General features: G+C 58.1%; 6 protein-coding genes across 6 annotated transcripts; 4 read left to right on the top strand and 2 right to left on the bottom strand.

The window, feature by feature from the left end:
* Positions 1 to 832: 832 nt before the first annotated feature.
* Positions 833 to 4,192, top strand: CTHT_0038040 (histone deacetylase-like protein; the record flags this gene model as incomplete). The annotated part of the gene is made up of 1 exon (XM_006694163.1): positions 833 to 4,192. One exon carries the CDS (start codon positions 833 to 835, stop codon positions 4,190 to 4,192), a length of 3,360 nt encoding a protein of 1,119 aa, XP_006694226.1.
* Positions 4,193 to 5,141: 949 nt separating this feature from the next.
* Positions 5,142 to 6,865, bottom strand: CTHT_0038030 (uncharacterized protein; the record flags this gene model as incomplete). The annotated part of the gene is made up of 2 exons (XM_006694162.1): positions 5,142 to 6,506; positions 6,560 to 6,865. The coding sequence occupies 2 exons, from the start codon at positions 6,863 to 6,865 to the stop codon at positions 5,142 to 5,144; spliced, it is 1,671 nt and encodes a 556-aa protein (XP_006694225.1).
* A 1,086-nt stretch (positions 6,866 to 7,951) lies between these two features.
* Positions 7,952 to 9,265, top strand: CTHT_0038020 (uncharacterized protein; the record flags this gene model as incomplete). The annotated part of the gene is made up of 1 exon (XM_006694161.1): positions 7,952 to 9,265. The coding sequence occupies one exon, from the start codon at positions 7,952 to 7,954 to the stop codon at positions 9,263 to 9,265; it is 1,314 nt and encodes a 437-aa protein (XP_006694224.1).
* Positions 9,266 to 10,097: 832 nt separating this feature from the next.
* Positions 10,098 to 11,261, top strand: CTHT_0038010 (uncharacterized protein; the record flags this gene model as incomplete). Its single annotated transcript, XM_006694160.1, has 1 exon — positions 10,098 to 11,261. One exon carries the CDS (start codon positions 10,098 to 10,100, stop codon positions 11,259 to 11,261), a length of 1,164 nt encoding a protein of 387 aa, XP_006694223.1.
* Positions 11,262 to 13,044: 1,783 nt separating this feature from the next.
* On the bottom strand, positions 13,045 to 14,652 carry CTHT_0038000 (homoserine o-acetyltransferase-like protein; the record flags this gene model as incomplete). The annotated part of the gene is made up of 3 exons (XM_006694159.1): positions 13,045 to 14,074; positions 14,134 to 14,524; positions 14,598 to 14,652. 3 exons carry the CDS (start codon positions 14,650 to 14,652, stop codon positions 13,045 to 13,047), a joined length of 1,476 nt encoding a protein of 491 aa, XP_006694222.1.
* A 1,603-nt stretch (positions 14,653 to 16,255) lies between these two features.
* On the top strand, positions 16,256 to 24,211 carry CTHT_0037990 (putative THO complex protein; the record flags this gene model as incomplete). The annotated part of the gene is made up of 1 exon (XM_006694158.1): positions 16,256 to 24,211. One exon carries the CDS (start codon positions 16,256 to 16,258, stop codon positions 24,209 to 24,211), a length of 7,956 nt encoding a protein of 2,651 aa, XP_006694221.1.
* Positions 24,212 to 25,233: the final 1,022 nt, after the last annotated feature.

The following is a 25,233-nucleotide window of genomic DNA, read 5'->3' as shown; positions in this document are numbered from 1 at the left end:
GGTCGTCACTTGGGAAACTTGAGGGGTGGGGGAGCTGCGGGTGAGGTTGAGCCACAAAGCTAGGAACCACGGGAGACGGAACGTGCCGGGGTTGTGGTCGCGCCTTAGTGGACTCTCCCCCAACATGCTTAAATCACGTGAATATGCAGGCATCGGTGGGTCTCACGCGTTATGAGCTCTTGGCAGGTAGTGACGCCAAGAGAGGGGCGCGACGCGCTCCAGGCGATCCGTGCGTCCAGGCAGATCCCTGCACAGACCGTGGGTCGCAGGCCTCGGCCGCACCAAAAGTCATTGGATGCAGCGCCGTTGCAGCCAGGTTCCACCAAAACACAGGCACAGCAGACAGCGACTGGACGGCGCCTAGGAAGCTCGACGCTTGATGACCTCACAGCTCGCGATCGAACCCGCCGTTGCTTGGAGCTGCTCGATTCATCCCCACGTTGCATCGAGATCTGATCATCTGTGTTTGTTTACTTGCCGATTCTGTAATTTTTTTTTATTTTTTTACTCGCATCAGCGTTGCGCGCAGTCGACGTCGGTATACGGAATACAGGGCTGCCGGGAAACGGAATCGAATCAACAACCGAAGCCTTAAATTGAGAGCCTCCAGCTGCAGTGCCATTTCAAATCGTAATTGGATTTGGCGCCGGGCTGTCGATGCAAGACCCCGCCCCCTATTTGCCTCGTCGACGTTGAGGTCGCTTTGGCTGCCAGCTACAATCAGCTCCAGCTTGCCTACAATCCACTCAGCACCACGACTAGGTAATCTAGGGAACAACTCACGGTGTCGTCTGCATCTAAACCCATTGCTGCTCCGAAAGGATCGTCGACAATGGCTCGTACCAGCGATGCGCACGCGACGTCGACGTCCAGGGATGACAGGCAGGACCACCACAATGACCTGACCGAGTCCATGGAGAAACTCAGGATCAACAAAACATCTCCCTCTGCGAAGACCGCTCGTCCTGGCCGTCCTGGCCCTGTCAATTCCGCTGCGATGAATCCCCTCGCCGAAAATCTGCCCAATACCCCCCGACCAGGCAGCGCCATGCGAACCCCCCTTCGCAGCGCTTCAGCTGCCGTCAAGGAGCCACACTCGCGATCGGGAACACCTACGCTGGTACGGAAAGCGTCCATGACCTCTCTGCACTCGGTTGCAACCACGGCAACTACCCACGGCCCGTCGCGCCGCGCGAGCATCGCCCATATCTCGTCGGTGGCCAAATCTCGGTCGGGCACGTCGCCGTTGAGAGACATCTCGCCCGAGCCCATCATCATTCCCACTCCGCATTCCGTCGCAAGCGCCCACTTCAAGGCTGAGCTCGACATCCACCATGGGCCCGAGCCGACTCGTCGCGTCGAGACCGTCGTCATCCTGCAGGACGCCTGCTACGGCCATCGCTACTCGCGCCCCCGTGCATCCAAGTCGCTCCTCAGCACCATCGTTGAGCGCCCAGAGCGCATCAAGGCCTGCATCCTCGGTATCGCCGCTGCTTACGTTCGGTTGGGCGAGCGGCACCAGGATGGTGCATTCCCCATTCACCCCGATAGCGATCCTGCCACGCTGCCCACGATTCCGTTCCGTATCCAGAAGTCGTTCCGTCGAGTGCCCCTGACCTCGCAGGTTGTGACAAACGTACACGGTGTCAAGTGGATGGAGGAGCTCAGGCATATGTGTGATACGGCAGAGACGAAGCTGGCATCGGGAGGCAAAGAACTGGAGCGACCCGACATGGACCGCGGCCCGAACGCTGGAGAGCCGCAGGCATTTCATGAGGGAGATTTGTACCTGTGTGAGGACTCTCGGGACGCTCTGGAAGGTGCCCTTGGCGGCGTCTGCGATGCTGTCGATATCGTCTTCAATCCTCACGGCCCGCAGCGTGCTTTCGTCGCCATCCGGCCGCCAGGCCACCACTGCTCCGCGTCACATCCGTCGGGCTTCTGCTGGATCAACAACGTGCATGTCGGCATCATGCATGCTATCCTGGCCCATGGCCTGACCCACGCTGCCATCATCGACTTCGACCTGCACCATGGTGACGGCTCACAGGCTATTGCCTGGCAACACAACACACGGACCATCAATTCCGCTAAGAACGCGGCGCTGTGGAAGAAGACGTCCATCGGCTACTTCAGTTTGCACGACATCAATTCGTTTCCGTGCGAGACGGGCGATGAGGAGAAGGTTAGGAACGCCAGCATCTGCATCGACAACGCGCACGGTCAGACCGTTTGGAATGTGCACTTGGAGCCGTGGAAGACCGAGTCCGACTTCTGGACCATCTACAACACCAAATATTCTGCTCTACTTGAGCGTGCGCGCGGCTACCTTAAGGCTCAGACCGAGAAGCTTCGCGCAGCCGGGCTCAACTCCAAAGCTGCCATCTTCATCTCAGCCGGCTTTGATGCCAGCCAGTGGGAGGACCCTGGCATGCAGCGCCATAACGTCAACGTGCCCACGGATTTCTATGCCAAGTTTACCCGCGACATCGTCCGCATCGCCGCTGAGGAGGGCACCAGCGTTGAGGGCCGCATTATCAGCGTCCTCGAGGGCGGCTACAGCGACCGGGCCCTCTGCTCCGGCGTTTTTGCCCATCTCTGCGGCTTGGCCGGTGACGGAGCCAGTAACGAGCCTCGTTCTCGTCCCGCCAGCGTCGATTTCTCGCAGTTGCCGCAAGGAACCCCCGTCCCAACTTCTATGCCGCTGCGAGGACGTAAGGACTCCTCAGCTAGCGAGCGCGGATCCCGTCGGTACGAGCCCTCGTGGTGGTCTGCCGCCGAGTTGGAGCGTCTCGAGGTCACCGTGGCCACACCAGCTCCTCAGCCCCGCGTCATTCGTAACATCACCCCGCCGACATACTCGTCCCCGACGCAAGCGTCTATCGCGAAAGCCAAGGCCCCGCCACGTTTCCCTTCGGCTGGTCTTGCTTCCAACGGCGCCGAAATCCGTTCGCTTCCCCCCTCCTCGCCATGCCTAGACATTCCTTGGACCATCGCCACGCACGAGCTCAGCAAGCTCCTCATCCCGACTGATCGGCAGACCAATAGCTGCACCGCCGAAGAGCTTAATGCTGAAGCGACGAGGCTGCGCCGTGAGAGACAGATCGCCCTTGGCACGCTTGCTCCTCCGCCGCAGCCTGCTGTGCCGCCGACTGTGCCTGAAGAGGGCCGAGCACCGACACGGACGGGCTTGCGGGAGAGGAAGCCAAAGGTTGCTGAGGATGCTATTGGTGGTGATGTGGAGTCCAAGTCAAGGAGGCAGACGGTATCTGGGGCAGGAGATTTGTCAGGGAAGATGATGAGAGCGACTAGTCGCCGGCTTAGTGCGGCATCGGCTGTTGCGTCGTCGTCGGAGGTACCTGCCAGGCCACCGTCGTCGGGGAGTGTTAGTGTCGCAGGTTCCAACGGACTGACGGTTAAGAAGACGAGGTCAACGGCCACACTGAGGAAAGAACCTTCGGTGGCATCGCTGAAGAAGGATTCTACTGCAAGCACGACGGCTGCTCGGACAACAATCAAGGTGAAAAAAACTCCCGCTGTTAACGGTACCACATCTGATAAGAAAGACGGTGGCGAGGAAGTCGACAAGATCGCCGGTGATATGAAGAGAATCAAAATCACCGTCATCCAAAAGGCCCAGAAGGATGCCCGCGAGCGGGAGCGCCTTGTCCGCGAGAAGCTTGCCCAAGCTCAAGGCCAGCGTATGGATGTCCCAGCCTCCGAATCGATTGCGGAAGAGGAGGAGGAGGAGCAAGCATCTACTCCACAGGCTCAAGCCCCACCTGCTCAACCACTCCCCTCCCCGACGCCATCCCTCTCTCTCTCACCGTGCTCCCTCGCACCGGGGCAGACCCAGTCTTTCCTGTACCAGCAGCAGCAGGTCATTCATGACCAGCCGTCCCAGGTGCAGACCCAAGAACCGGGTCTCGCATCCCCTCCCACAAGCGCCCCGCGTACGGTCCCGTCCTCGCCAGCCAGCAGCGTCGAGCCTGCCTGTAGTGCCTCTATCTCCCCTGGCACGGATGGGCAGCCGAAGAGGAATAAGCTTCCTGACTGGCCGCCCAAGCCGCTTAATCAGCAGGCTTCGTTGCCGCCGAAACCCCAGCCAATGCCGATTAAGAGGGAGAATTTGCCGATTTTCTCAAGTAAGGGGCATATCCCTTTTGCGCCGAGGCCTGAGGAGCAGAAGTAATTGCTTGGGATGACGTTGTAGGGGTGGGTTTATGGTGGTGATTGCTGGTCTAAAGATTGTTGGAGTGCTGTACTGGGGTACAGTGTTAAGGGCACACGATTAAATGATTTATTTTTTTTCTCTGATTTGAGCGGTTGATGGGGAGCCTCTGTAGGAGTTTTCTTTATTTCCTATCCACTTCTGTTGACGCTTGACCATTCTTTCTCTTCTCATGTTATACTTTTATTATCCGGTCTGCTTGTATTCTTCTTAACTATATGTCTGGTTTTATTCTCTGTTTGGCCTTCTCCCTGATACCCGGTTTTTTTTTTTTTTAGAGCTCACACATATATATATGGCTTTTAACTACCTACCCTACCTCTTACCTCTTCTAGGCCGGTTAGAGTAGCTTGTACTTTCTTGTAGTGCGGACAATTTAAGTTTTTCAAAGACAGGCATACTCCTGTGGCGGTAGAGATGTGATGCCTCAACCTTGCTGTTCTCGACCATACTAATCACTCGACCAGATAGAAAAAGATAGGTTAAGATAAGACATTCATCGTTGGGCCAACGATCAGAATCAGCTTGATAACAACATTGACGACTCTTCGTCAACAAATATGCAAGTTTTAATAAAATTCCGTGTAACGGTATTACCTATCAGTGAGTTGGAAACCAAAAACCATTCCGAACTGCCTAGCCTATGTACGATGCCTCCATCCATCCATCCATCCATCCATCCATCCATCCATCCATCCGTTGTCCAAGTCATAGACAGCCATGACTCATTTCTCATGACAGTCAAAGCACACTATCAAGACAGGAAAACGCCATGCTGGATAAACCACAGTCAAACCTCTGCCAACGCCACGCTATGCCTACCAGCCAGCCGGAGGAAGAGGGGTGGAGGGGTGGGGGGAAGGAGGGAAGTTCCCAAAACTTGTCCTCTACTCAAACATCTTTTTATTACTCACTCCCATCCCCTCCTCTGCCTTCTCCTCCTCTCCTCCATAACCTCCTCCATCTCCCTCCTCACAGCCTCATTAAACTCCTCCGGATTATCCAGATACAAATGATGTCCCGCTCGCCTGATAATCACCACCTTGGCGCCCCCATTCTCCTTCTCCCTCTCTTCCTCGGTCTGCGCACGCATCAACGCCTTCACGCACGCCTGCTTGATCTTCTCCTCTGCGGCGTACCCGCCCGCCGGATCCATCCAGTCATTCTCGCCATACATGAACACGATCGGGAAGCCCGTCTCGCGCACGGCAGGGCGGTCCTCCGTCGCCGGCTGGATGACCTGCCGACCGACCTTGTCGATGCGATGGATCACGGGGGAACGGGCGTACGCGCCGGGGGCGAGGAGATAGGGCAGGACGTACTCGCCGGAGCCTTTTTGGCGGAATAGGGCATAAGAATACAAATGGAGGGCTTCTTTTTCGGAAGGGGGCAGGTGGTTGAAGCGGCGGTGGGTCCAGCCTGAGACAAAACGGGGGCCGAGGGGGCCCGCCAGGCGGACGAGGCTGAAGGGGGAGACGTTGGCATCCCAGAGGAAGGAGAGCCAGCCGGGGATGGGGCGTTTTGGAGGAGGTGCGGACATGGTACCTTCAATCTTGATAGAATTACTAGACTCGGAATCAGAGGAGGTTGGAGTCGGGATGTTGGAGGAACGGCCGGAAATGATGCTCTCTTGGTCTTGGGTGAACTCGTTGACGAAGGAAGATTCTTCGGGCTCGGGGGCCTCGGAGTTGACGGCCCAGGGGTCTTCTGGGATGCCGACAGGAGACGCAAGAATAAGCTTGTTAAGATGACCGGGGTATTTCAGGGCGTAGGACACGGCGAGGTAGCCGCCTAGCGAGTGGCCTAACAAGGTAAACTTCTCAATCCCACGGATCTTTCGCCATTCCTCGAGCGCATCGATGAACCAGGCCTCAGCCTCGGCAATCTTCTCCTTGGGGTCCTTAGCCCGAATCCGGAACGGCGGACGCGAAGAGTTGCCCATGCCGAGCATATCCAAGGCATACAACCGCCAGCCGGGCAGCCGGGTCAGCGGTTCAAAGTTGCGGTAGAAGAAGCCCAGGCCGGCACCGTAGCCATGCAACATGACGAGGGTGTCCTCAATCTGCTCGCCAACGCGCTCGATGGCCAGTTCGTTGAGCGCGCGGTCCTTCCCGGAGAGCGAGACAAGCGACGAGCGCCACACGCGCTGGCCGAAGGGATCGCTCTTGGCGAGCTCTTGCAGCTGAGAGCCGGTCGCTTCGGCTGACGCTTCGCGGATGTAGGGCACGAACGAGAGCACATTGCGCTCAGCCTGCCGGGCGTTGACGCAGGTCCACTGAGGGGAGTCAGCAAGTGTCTTAAGTGACCCTTGGAGAGTGAAGGACACACCCATTGTTGCGCAGCCTCCTTGAAGCCCAGCGGGAACCAGGCCTTGCGGCGCGGGACGGTCTGCGTGGCCTCGGAGGACGACATGTGTGAGGGGAAGAGAATCGGCTGGCGGGGATCGACGCCTGGAGGGAGCGTGTCGGAGGCGACTGTCGCTGTCGCGGTCACGGTCACGGTCGAGACGGAGCGAGAGTCAGGGCTACTATTTCCAGAACTGCTGACGCCACCTGCTAGCGCGAGAGACGCGAGCTTGAGTCGCTTCGGGAGGAGAAAAGCTGTGGTCGCTGTGGGACACGGCTTAATGACCATGATGGACGGGAGAGAGACCAGGCAGAGCGCGCGTTGGGAGCGGCGCTCCTTTTGATGGGGGAAGACAATGGCATTCAGACGGAACGGGTTTGAGGGAGTAGGGATGCGGTACTTACATCAGACGGGCTGCCTATCCGTCTTAAGTGTCCTAGCGGTAGCTTGAGAATATTCCAGCTGCACCTCGTCTGCACTCGTCTGCGCTCTGCAGCCGACGACCGAGCGGGTTGCGGGTGTTCGGGTCACAGGGGCAGGCAGGGAAGATGTGCCTGTCTCCAGCGGACATTCAGGCATTGCATCACTGAATCCCCGCCGATCTGGGGGTGCTGACTACCGCTGACAGCCACTAATAGCCACTAAGGCACCCCAAGCCTGAGCACATGACTGCTAACCGTTGAACACTGTTGGCGGCACTGTGTGCGGCCACTCTGGGGGTGGGGCGCCCGAGCACCGCAGTGGAGCTGTCACGGGCAGTTAACGAGAGGACGGATTCGGCAGCATCCAGAGCCGCGGACGGTGACAGCGGTAGTGACAGCTACCAGCTCCCAAAGTCAGCGTCAGGGTAAGGGTTGGAGCACGGTAGGTGGGACCAAAGCCAGTGTTCTGGGTTCGAGTTCAGGGTTGGGGCAGTCGGCCAAAATTCCAGTCCCGTCTCGAGCTCCCGTTCCGCTTCCCGTTTCCACCCAATGGAGACGCGGCCCTGATACGAACAACGCAAGACCAGAACTTTCAGCGTTACCATTGCGAACAACCAAGCTAGGTACCTTTGCTCTAGCACATGAGTCGCGCGGAGCTTGGAATGGCTCGAACACGCCGATAACCGCCTGAACCCGCCGAGTCGAGACGCAACGAGGCCCGAAGCTGAGACAGCTACGAGTAAGACAAGCCACCTAACCCGGCTCACGCCATCGAACCACCATTCAGATTTTATCCCCCTTTGACCACCGTCACAGCAGATTTGTCTACACTGGACAAACACCCCCCCCCCTTTCCCCCTTCTTTCTCTCCCTCCGAGCCGAATCTCTCGCGATCCGTCCGCAGGGCGCCCGTCTGGGGCCCACGGCTCACCCACACACCACACCCATCATCATGACCGAAGCAATGGCCGATGTCGACTCCATCGTCAAGGGCGCCCCCGTCTCGCTGCCGCCAGGCGACCTGTCGTCAGGCACCGCCAGCGCAAGCGGCAGCGACGACGAACGTGATAACAACACCAATCTCAAGGGAAAATCGCTCCTGCAACACCGTCCGGGCGACCCCCTCAGCCACACGCCGTCGTCGCCGTCCATGATCTACCTCAACCTGCTGATCCTCGAGGCCTCGCTGCGCGCACAGTACCTAGAGCTGCGGGCACGTCGCAGACATCACACATTCTTCCTGTCGCTGCTAACGGCGTGGACCGCTTTCTTCGGCTACGCCCTGTTTCTGGCGCCGCGCGAGGACGGCCGCGGTGTTGGCGGTTCCGTCTACTGGGCCGTCGAGACCGCCGAACGCATGTGCTTCCTCGCTGGCATCGTCACTGCACTGCTCGTGTGGGTGACGGGTATTTGGGAGCGGGGTATTCGTTGGCCGCGACGCTGGTTCGCTGTGTCGAATCGGGGTCTGAGAGGATTCAACTGCAAGCTGGTGCTGCTGAGACAGCCGTGGTGGAAGGAAGCTCTCAGCACCATCGGCTGGTTTCTGACATATGGTTTGTTCTCCGACAACGGAAGCTCGTACCGCTGGGTTGACCCGGCATTGGTACGCGAGGTCGACCGCGAGATGAATCTGGATAAGGACACACACCCGGCCGTCAACGTTGGTCACTGGGATGCCGAGAAGGGGGGACATGAAGAGGATTTAGCACCTGGAGGCGATTACGTCAAGCTGCTGCTTCTTGCCAAGCCCTTCTCGCCCACCTTCCGCGAGAATTGGGAGCTCTACCGCGCAGAGTACTGGGAGAAGGAGAACGAGCGCCGTGCCCGGCTGCGCGCCAAGCTCAAGGAGCGCGACCGCCAGCTGCGCAAGCAGAAGTACGGCTGGCTGTGGTGGCTTCCGTGGCGTCGCATCCCCGACCGGCCTCCGGCAACAACACAAACTTCCGCAGTGGCTGAGAAAGCCCAACACCCACGCCACGCAGCTGTCGCGGCTGAGCACAAGCGCGCCCGGAGCGGCAGCATACGTCGGGGCAGCATGTCGCGCGGCACTTCTGGGTCAGCCGCGGCGGCATTGCTGGATGGAGAGAAGAAAGGGGGAAGCAGCACATCGAGCAGCGCGTCGGAGAACAAAAAGAGGAAGAAGCTGGGGCCGGGAAGCAAGGGGCGGCAGCGAGAGCGCGGCGAACGGGAGCGTGAGTCTCGGTCGGCTACGCCCGAAGTACCGTCGCCGCTGAGTCGCGAGAGCAGTGTGGCTGATGCCGCGTAGTGTAATTGGTATGCATAGTGAGAAAATTAGAGTATATTCATGACTGCCTCCTCCTTTTTGGGACTTCGGATGGATGGTTTACTCCTAACTTTTTTCAAACCGCCTTGGCTTAGGGTGATGGATGTTTATGCTGGATCAGCGATAAGGTTCGGGTTAGGGTTCAAGGCCCACTTCAGGCAGAACCCAGGCAGTTGGTTGTTGGGGAGAGACAGGGGACACTTGGACCGTTACCTTCAGTCGCGACTTCACTTCATCCAGCTCACCTCTCACCCTTCTCTTCTTTCTCTTCACTCTTTATTTTTCCGTGGACTCGCGTCGGCTAGTCAACCGACTCTGAAGCCGCATCGATTTTCCGCAAACTCGTGTAAGATTGCATCACAACATTGTATCATTTCCCTCTGTGGTGCAGCAGAGAAACATAGCCAAGCTCACTACGAGTATCGAGCTAAGAAATCGGTCTATGATTCGGCTATCGAGTTGACCGCAAGCAGCAAACAGCAACCAACAAGCCGACTTAGAATAAAGTTTGCCTGTGTCATCCGTGGTCACCTGGCGTTCATCGAGGACACGCGACACCGTTGCACGCAGTCAGAGGCCATCAATAATAATAATAATAATAATTTTTTTTTAAAAAAAAACTGCGGCTTTACGACTGCACGTTCAAGCAAATCTATACAACTCGCCGAGTCGTCCTCCCAAGCTTCGCGGGCCTTAAGCCCTAACAAAGTCCATCTCATCCAACGGACTAACCGACAACGATAACCATCTCCAAGTTTCGCCAGCACCACACCTCATATCCCAAAATTCTGCACACTCACCATAATTGCCAAAAATGCTCTCCAACCAACATTCCGACCGCACAAGAGCCCATTCCCCCCTCCGACCCGGCGTCCTCCCCACAGCCCCTTACTCAACCCGGCCCCCTTCTCCCCCTTACATTCACGTCCCGGCCGTCCCCTTCCCAGCCGCCCCCTTCCCAGCCGCTACCAGCACCACCACCACCGGCAACCTCTCCACATCATCAAACCCTAGCGATGCCAACACCCGCGCCCGCACCCCCTCTCCCTTCAGCAACATCCTCATGACCATCACGCCGTCCCCCAATGCGGTGCACTACTCGCAGTACACGCCGACTCCCCTTTCGCACGCCGACCTCGCGCTAGTGACGCGTAACTTGGCGCCGCAGTATGCTAAGGATGCATCGACGAACTGGGTGTATGAATCGCGGCGGCAGGCACAGCAAGTTCTGGATTGGGTTTACCTGGGGCCTGCGAGTGTCGTTAGGGATAAGGTTTTCATGGAGAGGGAGGGGATCACCATGGTGCTGGCGGCGAGAGATAAGCGGTTTGCGGCAGTGAGTTTGCCAGGGCTCAAGAGGGCTTTGGAAGGGACGGGTGTTGAGGTGGAGGGGGTTGAGGTTGGTGATGCGAGGGAGTTGGTTAGGGTGTTTGATGTGGTTGTGGGGATTATTAATCGGCATATGTTGAGGATTGAGAGGGAGAGGGTGGAGAATGAAGGGCAGGGGAAACCGGGGAAGGTGTTGGTGTGCTGCGAGACAGGGAATGATCGCAGCGCGGCGATTGTAGCGGCGTATTTGATGGCTATGTTTGCCCTGGATACTGTGCAGGCAGTGCAGTATATGCTGTTGAAGAGGTTTTGTGTTACACTGGGGGACGAGACGAAGCATATGCTGCAGGCGTATGGAGATATCTTGAGGGCGAGAGGGGATGTTGGCGTCATGATGAGCACGAGTACGACTGCGCCAGCGATGCCTGCTGTGACGAATGTGTCAGCTCAAGGTCAGCAGAGTCACCAGCAGCCGTTACAACCGCCACAACAGTATCTGCAGCCGCATCCGACGAAACGGCGCATTGAGGAGACGAGGTACGTCGAGATGGATGACGGCATAGACCCCGACGATGTTATGTCTGACGCCATGGACGAGGAGCGCTACGCGGGACGGAGTTTCGCTCCGTTCGTTGAGAGGGAGCCGTGAGCGCGTCTCCCTCCATCTCCTTGACCATGGTACTACCACTATATGTTGTTCTCGTGTTTTCGGGTTTCGTTTACAAGCGAGAGAGGGATCAGGAATTGGCAATGGTTGATGAAAAGGATGGCATGTCTGTGTGGATAGCTGTACAGGGCGCACTTTATGCTTGTTTGTCGTATGCGGTTATATTTTTAAACTTCTTTTTTTTTCTTTTAATTATCCAGCTGTTCGAGGAACCTGCTAGAGGATGGTGGAGAGTTAAAGAGTACTACCAAGGGACAGCAGGGACAGGGAATGCCAGGCCCTGGATGTTAACCATAGTTCGGGGGCTATTATTCGTTGTGTGTAAATACTTTGCATTGTTTCTACCTCGTCGAATCCAATGGCTCAGGCGGGATTCGTCTGTACAACCTAGGCACCGAGGCGGTAGCAGTTGACGTCTTCTAAATGGTTATCTATCTGATGGCTTGCACATAGCCGGCTACCTCTCCTCGTTTGAGGATGTACTTCAGAGCTGCGCATAAGCTGAGTTCTGGCAACCTGGAGCATCATCTCCCTTGGTCCAAACGTAACCAATCACGCCTCTAGGACCAGGCGAGGGATATATATACCAACAGAGTTGTGTAAGATGCCACCCGTCACAAAGTCCACGGCCATGTGTACTTTAACGTAGGGAGCATTATTGTATAGGATGGTATATACATGCGACTTTTGATTTTCCTATCCTAGGTATCCTCTATTGAAAAAAAAAAAAAAAAACAATGAGCAACGCATTCGATGATAAGCAATAAGAACCCAGCAACAACCAATAAAAAAGTTAATCCAAAGACAAACCATTGGAAAGCTAGCCAAGTAAACTGGGCAAAGAAACGAAATAATGCCATGAACCCTTCCATCTCCAAACATCCATCCAGAGTGGAATGCAGCTATCCAACCCGTTCATCTTCTCAACCAGTTTTTCATGATACCAACTCGACAGGGACGATGACGACATCGATATTTCCAGCCGCAACCGTCTGATATATCCCAGGTAAGCAGTTTTGGTCCACTAAATACCCACACTCTCTCTAGAGTCTCTTGCCCTGCCCGGCTGTCCGAAAGCAACTCTCAGCTCCATTTCGAAGGGTTGGGAAAGGCCTCACGTAATTTGCCAAGCAGCACGCTTTCCGCGGGGTTATCCTGCAGGCCTCATTCCATCACCCCACATTACACACACATACACACCACACACTTTTCGTCCGGGGTAGGACGGGAAAACCGGCCGCTAATGCGAGGTTTTTCGTCTGATTGCTTTCCAACAACCCTTCCCCCCCCAAAAAACATCCTCCTACATTTGGATCGTTTTGATTTGACAAAGAGGTGCAAGATGCAGTGGTCACCTAATTCCAATAACCACCCCTAGCCACGTAGCTCCGATCGGAAAGGGCTTGTTTGAGATGACAAAAAAAATGCTTCGAACTCGTCGACACGTGAACGAAGCCTTCTATCACTCCATTACCTCGGGCGGTGAGGTAGTGTAGGGCAGACAGCGCGAGCGAGGGAGAGGGGAGAGAAAAACGTGCCCCGCGGCCGGGTGGCACCACGGTCAGCGATTACCGAAGGCACCTGGGTACCAGAGGTAAGAGAGGCAGAGAGTGCGAGAGAAGGGTGTATTGTGCGAACAGTGGAAGAATGCCAATCCAATCGTCCAAAAAATGTTCGAAGCAATAACCGAGAAGAAAGATCCCCCCCCCCAAGAAAAAAAAAATTCCAGAAAGCCGAATGACGAAGACGACGGAAGCACCAAAAATTACCACGCCGTAATGTCCCCCACTTCTGCCTCGCCAAACGTGCTACTCTTAGTCAGCTGCCCGACGCTCTCCTCCACGACGCCCTCGGCATCCTTGCCCATGATGTCGGGCAGCGTCTCGCGCAGGAAGCTGAGGATATAGTGGTTGACCTGCTCGAACTGCAGCAGGAAGGCATCGTGCCCCTCGGGGCTGTCGATACGCTCCAGCCGCGCGTTCGGGATGTGCGCCGCCAACTCCTCCTGCTCGGCAAACGTGAATAGCCCGTCGCTCTCGATGCCCAGCACCAGTGTCGGCTGCTCGATCATGGCCAGCGCCTCGGCCACAGTCGGGGCGCGCCCGCGGCTCACGTCGTGCGTGTCCAGCTTGCGGGTCATGGCGATGTAGCAGTTGCTGTCAAAACGCTTGACGAACTTCTCGCCTTGGTAGCGCAGGTAGGATTGTGCGGAGAAATAGGTTGAGCCCTTGGGCATGACGGCGCCGCCGGTCAGGGAGCCGCCATTGCCGCTGCTACTGCCGTTCCTTTGCGGGCCGTGGAACTGCGGATCGGGGTTGGGAGCGTTGCCGTTTGTCACGCTGTTCTGCCGGCTGGGAGAGCGCTTCCACTTGTGGCCGTCATTGTGGATATGGAAATGTGCTTCATCGGGCGTCTGCGGCGGGGGAACCTCGCGGATGAACTGACGGCGCGACGGGTCGGGTGTATTGCGACCAAAGCGGGCCTCGAAGCTGTTACGGCTGCGGTAGGTCAGGAGGGCGGCCATGCGCGCGGCACCCAGGCCAGTTGTCGGCGGGTCGTCGAAGGAATAGTAGCCGTCCTCGTACTTCGGGTCGGCGTAGATGGATTGGCGCTGGGCTTCGCCCCAGCTGATGCCCCAGGCACTGTGGCGGCTCGATGTCGCGATCGGGACAATACACCGCACGTAGTCCTTGCCAAAGTAGGCCCATTCTAGCACGAACATACCGCCCAGAGAGCCGCCGATCACAGCGGCCACCTGCTTGACGCCTAGGTCGTCGAGGAGCAGCTTGTGTAGTCTAGATAGATATTGATATTAGAAGGTCACTATAACATAGCCGTCGACGGGACTGCTTACCTAACGTCATCCCGGATCGTCGTCAAGGGGAATTCAGGGCCATAGCGCCCGCGAGACGGATCGCCATCCTTGGCAGTTACGGGGCTGGCTGTCCCATACGGGCTCCCCAGACTGTTCATACAGACGATAAAGAAGCGTGTAGTATCAAAGGCGCGACCGGGCCCTCCGATTAGAGGCCCCCACCAGTCGGCCACATCGGCGCTGCCAGTCAAAGCATGGCAGATGACCATGCAGTTGTCGGCTTCAGGGGAGAGCGTGCCCCTCGTGGTGTAGGCGACGGGGACATTGTAAAGCGTCACACCGGACTCGAGGGTGAACTCAGGGATGATGGCGATCTGCTGGTCGGGAATAAGCTTGGCGAAGGGATTCTCCGGTTGCGACGAGACCCTTTCTTGAGGTATTCAGCGCTGTTCGGGGACGAGAGGACGATCAAAGGGAGCAAGCTGATAGCGGGGATGACTCACTGTACTTGTATGTCCCAGGCCGCGCGGCGTTTGGCCTTGGGATTTCTTGGCTCATGGCGATGTCGGCGGAGGGCATGGGAGTAAGTACGGGTAGAGAGAGGGGAATATAATGAAAAAAAAAAAAGGGGGGGGGATTGGCTGTGGGATGGGATCTGCGATAGAAGCGGGATCGGAACGGAGAGCGAAATGAACGGGCCTCAATGGCAGACAAGACTCGAGACGGAATCGTCAAGGACACACACGGCAATGTATCGAGGACTTTGCAAGACGCAGAACGGAACCACGTCTGCTGGATCAGGGCAAGATGGGCCCTGGAGACGGGACGCTAGGAATTCTGGGATGGAACTGGAATCCCTTCCAGTTCAAAATGGAATGCGAAATTCTGGATTCTGGCTTCTGGCTTCTGGGGATGGATGGAACTGGAACAGGGAACGGCGAAGGTCTACGAAGTACGGGCCAGCCGAGCCGGATAAAAGAGAACCGCGGACCTGCCAACCTGGGCGCCGGGCATGTCGCAGCAGAGAACGAGTCTGCAGAGAGAAACACCGCGCTCACATGGAGACATGGAGTCGGCCATGCTTCTGTGGACTTGTGGACGCTGTGGTTGGCGTGTGGATGACTGAGGTGTGTGGACGGCCGGTGGGCGAGTGGGCGTCCCGCGCTGCGCGAGGCCGGCTCGCCCTGGCCAAGATGGCCCACGACAAGCAGCAGGAAACTTATCGATGGCTCTCATTGGCCGAAAACCATGCGTCAGAGCCGCAAGCGTCGATTGCGCAATTCACTAGCATCCCTGCTAGGCCACGCTTGGCCGCGTCCCAGGCTAGGACCCCGCGGGAACAGTGGGCTTCTGGTGGGCTTGGTGGGGTGCGTCTTGCGCTGCCCTGTGCTTTTTGTTGCGATGCCGCCCCGCCGGCAATCGGCCGTTAGGAACACTGCTCTTGGCGCCAAGTACATATGCCAAGCCGTCCTCTGGCCGATCCCGCACGTTGTAGACCGGCTGTACGGGTACTTGCAAATATCACAAAAATTTGCAGTCTATCGTTGTAACGATACCACATACCAGGAGACTGGCAGCCTTGCGCGTCAGCCTACCAGAGCTCGTAACAGGGACCCACAAGAGACAAACGGCCGGAGCAAGGCGCCAAGGCCAGCAGCAGAGCTGCGACCTGCGATTCGACGAAGCAGACGCGATCTTGATCCGACTCAAACACTCCAACTCATCATCATCCATCATCCCGCCAACTGACTGCCGCCATTCAGACTGGGCCAGCATCGTCAAGCTGCCATCTGGCACCATCTCTACGGCATCACGGCATTACTATACGACGGCCGTCGTTCCACTTACGAATTATTTTTCAGATTTTTTTTTTTTTTTTGCCCTCAACCCACCCTGCTCGGTACGCTTCCTGTAGCTCCTTGGGTCGTCTGCCTCGCGCTTTGTTCGATGCCTCCCTGCCTTCCCACTTCCCCCTCTTGCAGCTTTCGCTCGCTCGCATCTTCCAGATCATTCATTTGGGATCGCTTCAGTAGCTAACATCGCGCGGCCCAGACCAATCCCACACCAGTCGATCGTTCTTTAACCTGGCGCCCGCGAGCCCGCGCCACCGATAAATGACACGACTTAGCATTCGCCAACTCGACCAATTTGCACCTTAATGATGCCTCCAAAGCGTAAGAGAAACGACCGGGGTCCCAACGACGCTGGTCTTTCCAGGCCTGCTCCTCATCGGCCTGGCGATATGACGCTCAGCCAGCACGAGCGAAGCTTCGACGGCCTCCGCAGAGGTCCTCCCAGAAATGCCCGTCGCGGCGACCGTCGCGACTCGTACACCCCTAACTCATCTACTAACGCATCGGCACCCGTCTCGCCATCGCTTCCTAGACCCCCGAGCTCATCCTCATCGATGGCTGCACCTCCTCCTCCAGCCCCTCCTCAACCGCCGCCAGCTCCCGCGGTGACCCCAGCACCCGCCACATCAACACCAGCTCCAGCTTCTATGCCGGCCCCCCCGCCCCCGTCATCATCAGCTCCTGCAGCTGCCTCTACTCACATCCCCTACGTCTACGAATACACCATAATTACCGACGATCACTTAAGTAGATGGACGAAGGGCGCGCGACAGGAAATTATCGACCACGGCATTCAGTCACGCGACGACGAGGACCTGACCGAGGTCGCCATGATCTTCCAGGAGCTTATCCATTCCGTCACAGACGGCCGCCTGCCGGGTGCGGAGGCTGGCGGCGTGGTCAAGGAGATCCTTGGCCCTGAAATTTCGGAAGAGGATCGTAAGAATGGCGCCTTCGACCCGCACACCCTGTTCCTCGACACCGTCTCGACCTTCGTCGACGTCGAGTCAGGGCCGCTGCATCCCCAGCTACGCGACTTCATGATGGCTACCGAGGTGTCGCCGGCTTTGATGCGTGTCGTCCTGGACCCGGAAATCCTCCAGCACCTGGATCTTATCCGGAGTACCTTCGTACGGATGGGTATCCGTAACTCGACAAATCTTCTCTATCGCCAGGCCAACTACAACCTGCTGCGCGAAGAGACCGAGGGTTTCTCGAAGCTGGTCACCGAGTTATTCACCACGAGCAATTCCGAGCCGCCGTCTTCCGAGGTCGTGCAGGCCACGTTCAACAGGGTTATGGGCCTGATTGGTACCTTCGACCTGCACCCCGGCCGCGTGCTCGACGTGACGCTCGACGTCTTTGCGTCCGTCCTCATCAAGCAGTTCCGCTTTTTCATTAAGTTCCTGCGCATCAGCTCCTGGTGGCCACGTAGCCAGCTCCAGATGCGCACCGACGTCTTCACTGGAGGCCTGCCCATCTGGGCCCTCCCCGACCATTACGGCTGGACCGCAACCGAGGAGGAAGAGGCTGCTCTGGAGCAGCAGCGTCTGCAGCGCGACATTGCCTTTTGGGATCGCGCCCGTGATCTAAAGCTCAAGGCCTTTTTCGAGCTGGGTGGTCGCCAGCTCCTGCCATCGGATGAAGAGCGCGCAAGGAGTGACGTCTCGGACGACGACGTGAGCCCTGAGAATGCCATTGAGCGCGAGTGGATCAAGATTACACAGACTCGCCCGCCTCCTGGCAACCGAGACGCCGCCCAGATGCTGGGTTTCAAGCTGCGCTTCTACACTTCTGAGTTCCGCAATGCTGAGGATACCCTCCCAGCAAACCTGCTCTACTTGATCGCTTTGCTCATCAAGGTCGGCTTCATCTCGTTGACAGATCTCTGGCACCACATTTGGCCCCTCGACGAGGACATGGAGCGCGTCAAGGCCCAGAGGTTCAAGGAGCTCGAGGAGAAGGAAAAAGCCAACCGCCCTGGTGGTGAGAAGAACGCACTCACCATGGCGGGTGCCCTCCCTGACGACATGCCCCCTCCCCCGAGCAACAACCGCCGCGAGGCCGAGGCTAAGAAAGAGCCTGAGACCAAGAAAGAAGAACAAGCCGAGGAGAAGCCCAAGCTGCCTGAGCCAAACGACCAAAAGGTTGACCTGCTCAGGTGCTTGCTCACGATCGGCGCCCTGCCCGAGTCTCTCTTCATCATCGGTCGGCACGACTGGCTCTTGGAAGGCTACCCGGACATCATCCCGCTGTTCCATCGCATCATTCACCACTCCATCGAAAAGGTCTACCAGGAGACCCAGCCCAGGGCTACCATGTCAATGGACTGTGGCATGAAGAAGCTCCCGGACATCGACCAGTCGGGCGTGCCCAAGGGCAGCGTCAAGCTGACTACCCCGATCGTCCGGCGCGCTCTGCGCTGGCCCTTCCCGGACAAGGCTGATGTTAGCGACGGCCCTTCGTACCGCTTCTACTGGGACGAGTGGGCCGACAACGTGCCAGTCTGCCAGACTGTCGACGATGTGTTCACGCTCTGCGACACCCTCGTTAATGTCATTGGCGTCCACATTGGCCAGGACGCCTCGCTGGTGGCCAAGCTCGCCGGCATCGGCTGTAAGAGCCTTGCTGACGACCCCTCGCCTGCCAACATGAACCGCTGGTTGGACCTCCTCAAGCGCCTGCTGGTCCCGGCGCTGAGCCTGAGCGAGACCAACTCGTCCATCGTCGAGGCTGTCTGGAGTTTGCTGAAGCAGTACCCGATCAAGACCCGCTACGGCGTGTACGCTGAGTGGTACGAGGGCCAGACCTCGCGCCTTGAGCCCATCCGCAAAGCCTTCCACCGCACGCGCCTGGAGACACTGAGCAAGTTGAAGCGCTTGTCCCTGACAAACATCCCGCAGATGGCCAAGGCGCTGGCCAAGATCGCTTACCCGTCTCCTGGCATCGTCTGCAAGGTCGCGCTGGCGCAGATCGAATCATACAGCAACCTGATCGAGGCCTTCGTTGAGTGCGCCAAGTACTTCACTGATCTAGGCTACGACGTGCTCGTCTGGTCTGTCCTGAGCTCGCTCGGTGGTCAACAGCGCAGCCGCACGCAGGAGTCGTCGGTGCTGCTGACCAGCAAGTGGCTGCAGGCGCTGTCACGCTTCTCCGGCAAAGTCTTTGCGCGCTATCCTAACATGGATGCTTCCCCTGTCCTGCGCTACGTCCACAGCCAACTGTTGAGAGGTAACTCGACCGACCTCGTCATCCTGAAGGAGCTGATCGGCTCCATGGGTGGTATCGTGCCCGACGTCGACTTTACTGATGCTCAGCTGCGCGCCATGACAGGCGGCGAGCTGCTACGCCGCGAGACGCTGGTCAACCTCGGCGACCAGCGCGCTGTCTCGGTCAAGAGTGCCGCTCGCCTCATGAAGGCCCTCTCGCGTTCGAACTTGGCTGCTCAGCTGCTCATCAACATTGCCCAGTACCGGCAGAATGCCATCTACAACACGGCCGACGCCAGTGCCCATATCAAGTACCTGTCTGCCATCGTCGATGACACTCACCAGATCCTTTCGCAATACCTCGACCTGCTTCGCAGCAATCTTGATCCTGAGACGTTCGACAAGCTCGTTCCCGACATCATCCAACTCATCAAGGACTATGGTCTCGACGTCAATCTCGCGTTCATGATCCGCCGTGCAAGCATCCGGTGGGAAATTAAGGGTACTGCTACTACCTCGACTCCGACCAAGGACGCAACTACAAAGCCCGTTACCGATATCGACGGTGACGTTGCTATGGAGCCTGCGCCTGCGGAGAATGCCACACCGGAAGCGAAAGATGAATCAGCTGCCGCGTCACAAAAGTCTAGCGGTCGCCCCGAGTCACTGTCCGAGGCGCTGGCGCCCCTTATCGAGCAGATCCCCAGCGTCCTGCCGCGGCAGACGTGGCAGTACATCACGCCTGCTGGCTATGTCTTTTTCTGGTCTTTGCAGCTGGGGAACCTGGTCTTCCCGCAGGATAGCTACCTTGCCGAGGGTGCCAGGCTCAAGAAGCAGGCCGAAGAGGTTATGAGGGACCGCAGCGATATGACGCGCGCCGGTATGAACAAGAAGACGCGTAAGCGTGACGACATCCTCGATCGGCAGAAGGCCCTGCTGCAGGAGGCCAACGAGGGCATCACGCGCTTCTCCAAAGCGCGCCTGCACATCGGCCGGCAGGTCGCCAGCTGGTTCCCTGCCGACATCTCCAAGGCCGATCAGACGGCGGATACGCTGCTGGAGGAATGCATCCTGCCACGCTTGCAGCTCGGCGCGCTTGACGCGGAGTACTGCTTCCGCTTGATCAAGTTCTTGCACGAATTTTCGGCTCCCAACTTCAAGCTCATGTCGCTCTACGACCGTCTCTTCAACCACAACAGACTGCGGGCCATGATCTTCACGTGTACCGTGCGCGAGGCCGAGCATCTGGCTCGCTTCTTGCGCCTTATCCTGGCCGATCTATCCAAGTGGCATGGCGACAAAAGCGCGTACGAGAAGGAGGCGCTTGGCCTCAAGGATCTCCAGGGCACCAAGACGCGGCACTACCTCGGCTTTGCCACGGCTTTCGATGCTGATGGCAAGCCGACCGAGTTTGTCGAGCACGATCCGTTCAAGGAGATGCTGTTCCGCTGGCACAAGGAGCTCAACAGCGCCCTGAGGTCCTGCTTGAACGGCTTGGAGTGGATGCACATCCGCAACGCCATTACCATCCTCAAGGGCGTCATCGACTACTTCCCTGCCATCAACTTCATGGCCGAGAAGTTCCTGGAACAGCTCAAGACCATCACGGAACGCGAGGCGGCCTCCAAGAACGCTCCCGAGAGCGAGCAGCAGGGCCACCGCGTCGATCTGTCAGTCACGGCGCAGACTACATACTCGGAGTTGCAGAAACGCCGCTCGAAATGGATCCTCGTCCAGGCGTTCCGGTCAGGTGTAGTAAGTGCTCCGGCTACATCTGCTCGTGCGCCAGCCTCTGGGCCGCCGCCCCCTTCTGACCAGCCACAGAAGACCGATGCCAAAGAAAACAAGGACGAGGACCGGCCCTCTACCACTGCCAGCTCTACGCTCAGGGCCGCGGCGCCCGAGTTCAAGCCCGACGGCGCCGCGCGCTCGCAGCAACAAAGCGAAGTCGAAGACGGAGAGGTCAAGGATATCAAAGCGCCTGCGAGAAGCAGAGAGCCACCAGCCGGCTTGCCCAAGCCCCCGCCGTCCCGGGAGCAGCCGTCACGAGATGCTGGTACCTCGTCTCAGAGACCTGGCACGCCAGCGACGGCCCCTTCGAAGCCACCAACGCCAGCCCCTGCTGCCTCATCTGGTCGTCCCGAGCCGCCCAAATTCTCGACTCTTCCTCCTGGCGGCCACGGTCTGCCCAACCGACCTGAGCTGCCCAGCCGGCCCGAACCCATCCCTCGGTTTGGCCAGGGCCGTCACGATCGCCGAGATATTCCCATGCGCGACAGCCGTGATTATCGTGACAGCAACAGAGACCCCAGAGACCCGAGAGACCAGCACCCTCGCGACATGCGCGAGCCCCATGGCGGTCGGGACAGCCGAGACTACCGTGGACCGCCACCAGAACCGTCAAGACTCGATAGGCCTCGTGACTTGCCGCCGCTGGACAGGCGTCCCCCCCCTCCCGAGCCTAGCTCGCGCGATGGCGGTTGGGGTCCGTCTAGAGGCGAGCCGCCGCGTTGGCATGATCACGGCCCGCCGCCGGATCGTGATAACCGCGGCCCGCGCGAGAGACTTCCTCCCCCGAGCTCGAGCCGACCCGACTCCAGACCGTCTAGGGAAGCCCCCAAGGAGCCGGCTCCCGCTCCTGCTCCCTCAGCTCAGAACTCTCCACAAGAGCCTCCAATCAACCCCGACCGTGCACGCATCATCGAGGCTGACCGCCCGGAAATTATAAATCCCGCCCGCGCCGCCTTGATCAATGAGTCGTCACGGGAGCCTCCGTCGCGCTCGCCTAGAGATCATCCACCTCGTGACCAGCCTTCGCGGGAGAGGCCCCCACGTACCGAGTCGCCCAGACGCAGCGATAGGGACCGCGATCGCGACCGCGACCGCGACCGTGACCGTCAGCCCCCGAGTGCCCCGCAGCAGGAGAGTGCCCGCGATAGTCGCGACGATCGCCACAGCCGTCATCGTCATTCCGATCGTCCTGGCACGCCACGCGAGGCTCATGAGCCGCCTGTTTCGCATGCCCATCCGCGCCCGGAGCGCGATAGGAACCAAGAGCGTGAGGAGAGGATGCCGCCGCCGCCGCCGCCACCACCAAGAGACCAGCCATACGGTGGCCCGCCGTCTCGTTCTGACCACGACCATCCAGGCAGGCTGAACCAGCAAGACCCTAATTATGGCCGGCTCAACCCTATTCCGACTGTCGACGTCGGCGGCGGTCCTCCTTCGGGCCCGCGCGGCCGCGGTGGTAGGAATGCCACCCGCCCTGGACCCGTCAATGGTCCCCCTATGCGCCCATCCGACCCTCGCTTCCCTAGCATGATGGAGCCCATGCGTCCCCCCAGCCCATCCGAGCGGCACCCACCTACTGGTCCGTCTGCTTCAAGACCGCCTAGGAGAGGACAGTACGACAGTAACCCCAACATGCACTCTCCTCCGACTAGCGTGCCTGCCGGTCCTGGCGTTCACCCTGATAGGATGCGACACATGCAGCAGGGTATGCCCCCAAGCGGCCCATCCGGCATCCATCCTGACCGTCTTAGCCACATTTCTGGTGGAGGCCAGCCCACAGGCCCTGCAGGCCCTCACTCGCGCGGTCCTCCCCCGATGTCGACTCCCGACCGGCCCAGCATGTCTGCTCCTGGATCTGGATCTGGATCTGGATCTGGATCTGGATCACGGCCTGCCCCAACGGGACCTAGCAACGATTTCCCTGCTTCGACGCCCACTGGTCCGGCAGCTGGCAACACCATGAATGATAGGCTGCGGTCTGGTGGCAGACAGCTGCGCGGCATCCAGAATACCCTCGACAAGGCAGCGGCAGCGGCCGCGAGCCCGGATCCCAGGTCCCTGCGCATGTCTCAGCGCACATCTAGGCAGAGCCTTGCCGGTTCAGATGCGCAGATCCTGGCTGGTGGTGCCGGAACGTCACCGGTGTCAACGCCTACTCATGACAGGCCGCCACAAGATCATCCTCTGCGGGAGTCGACTCGCTCGGATCGTGGTCCTCCGGGCCCGCCGACTAGCTCAGGCAGAGGTGAGCCAATGCCGCTGACCATGTCGATCCAGGTTGCTCCCGATTCGAGAGAGAATACCTATAAGGACAGGGATCGCGCCGATAGGGAGCGTCAGGACCGCGAGCGTGACCACCACGGTCGTAATGGCCCAGCTGGACTGGTCAACGGGGCTCAAGAGGAGTACGCCGCCAGCCGGAGCGAGCATGAGAGGGCTCGGCGTGAGCATCATCGGTCTTCGGGCTTGGCTGGTAGCGCGACAGCACCAGAGGGTCCTTCTCGCGGCAGCGGTGGTAGCAGCGGTGCACGCTCATCCCGGCGTAGTAGTCGTGAGCGTGGGGAGCGCGAGCGTGAACGCGAACGCTCGCCGGTTAGGCCGTCAGAGAGGGGTGAGAGGGAACGTGAGCGTGAGCGGGAGAGGGAGAGGGACCGGTCTGAGCGTGAACGGGGCGGTGAAAAGGAAAGAGATCGTGAGAGGGACAGAGAGAGGGAGAGGGACAGAGACCGTGGTGACCGCGAATATCGTGATCGCAACGAGCGGGAGAGAGATCGCGAGCATCACCACCGCGATCGTAGTGGCGCAAGGGATGAGCGGCCGGAGCGCTCCGAGCGTCGATCTGGACGCGAGCCTGCTCCATCCGGTGGTCCAGTAAGGGATCTGCTTGCCCCTCCGCCGCGAGAACCCCGTGATGGAAGCGGCCATCGCAGCGGGAGCCACCATCGCGAGGGGTCCAGTTCCCGAATGAGTGAGGATTATCCTCCCGCTCGATCGTCTCGCGGTGCCCCTCCCACGAGTGTTCCTCCTCCTCCTCCTCCTCCTCCTCCTCCTCCTCCCCCGCCCGGTCCTCCCAGGGAGCCGAGAGAGTTGAGGTCGAGAATGGGCGGTGGTATGCCGCCAGATGATCATCATGGTCATCGCGGAGGTGGCGATGACAGGAATAACAGGAAGAGAAGGGGCGAGGGCCCGCCGATGGAGGTTTCTGGGCATGGGCATGGACATGGTGGACATGGAGGACATGTAGACAAGCGGCCTAGGCGTTAGTAAAGCTGGGTTTGCTGTCTATTTGTGGGGGGATAGAGGGATGAAATGCGTGGACGCAAAAGGAAAGGGGATGAAAAGGATAGGTTCGTGACAAGGAAAGAGAGAAGGACCGGACTACAAGAGTTATATCGTCATTTATCGTCGTCGTTCTCGTCGTTCGTCAATCGTCTCGTGTTTTCAGCCGTCATCAGCAAGTCAAGTCAGAGAGCATTCCTACCTGCTAGAATGGAGGATACATGCCTTTACATACACTTGTTTCATGTCTTTCTCTATTACATATATGCATACATCGACCTTTTCGCTCAGCCCAGTCGAGATATGGACTCGATCAGGATAAAAGAGAGGAGGCCTCCTTGTGAAGTTCTTTTTTTTCTTTTTCGGGAGAGGAAGCAATTAACTGTTCGACTTCCATTGTTGTCAATGAGTCAACTCAAATCAACCTCGATTCGGGTATCTATTTTTGTTACCACAAGGGTTTTCTTGTGCAAATTGCATAGCATGCGACTATATATCGACGATCTTATCCGTGATCTCGAGCGTGTTGGAGAGAATACGTTCATCAAGTAACCAACGACTGAGCTCAACTGCCTGGATGATTACCATATCCGGACGGTGGATGATTTCTCTTAAGGGCAGTGGACGCTTTTTCATCGTACTATTTACTACCCATCAAGTGTACTCGACAATCGTGATGCATACTTAGAAACAGACAGAGACCTGGGACTCCAGAACTTTCCCCACCTCGAGGCATTCCAGCGAATAAGGCAGCTCAGGCGTCTGCATACTCCATCCATCCATCCCCCTCCTCCAAACACAACTAGGTTGTTCGCCTTTATAACAGTCTTCTCTTTAGCCACTCAACAGCCCGATCATAAACCATCCACCGTCAATCGATTGGCCGTTCTTTCCTGGAGCTTTCCTCTGTAACATTAAACGCTGTACTATATTACCAAGCAACCTTGACCTATTTGAAGGATATGGATACCCTGCCCTCTTTTTTTCTTTTCTTTTCTTTTTCTTTT

The sequence above is a fragment of the Thermochaetoides thermophila genome, assembly GCF_000221225.1.
Source record: "Thermochaetoides thermophila DSM 1495 unplaced genomic scaffold scf7180000011816, whole genome shotgun sequence".
Lineage (NCBI taxonomy): Eukaryota > Fungi > Ascomycota > Sordariomycetes > Sordariales > Chaetomiaceae > Thermochaetoides > Thermochaetoides thermophila.
The sequence above is the reverse complement of the archived record's forward strand: the minus strand, read 5'-3'. Positions and strand labels throughout refer to the sequence as shown.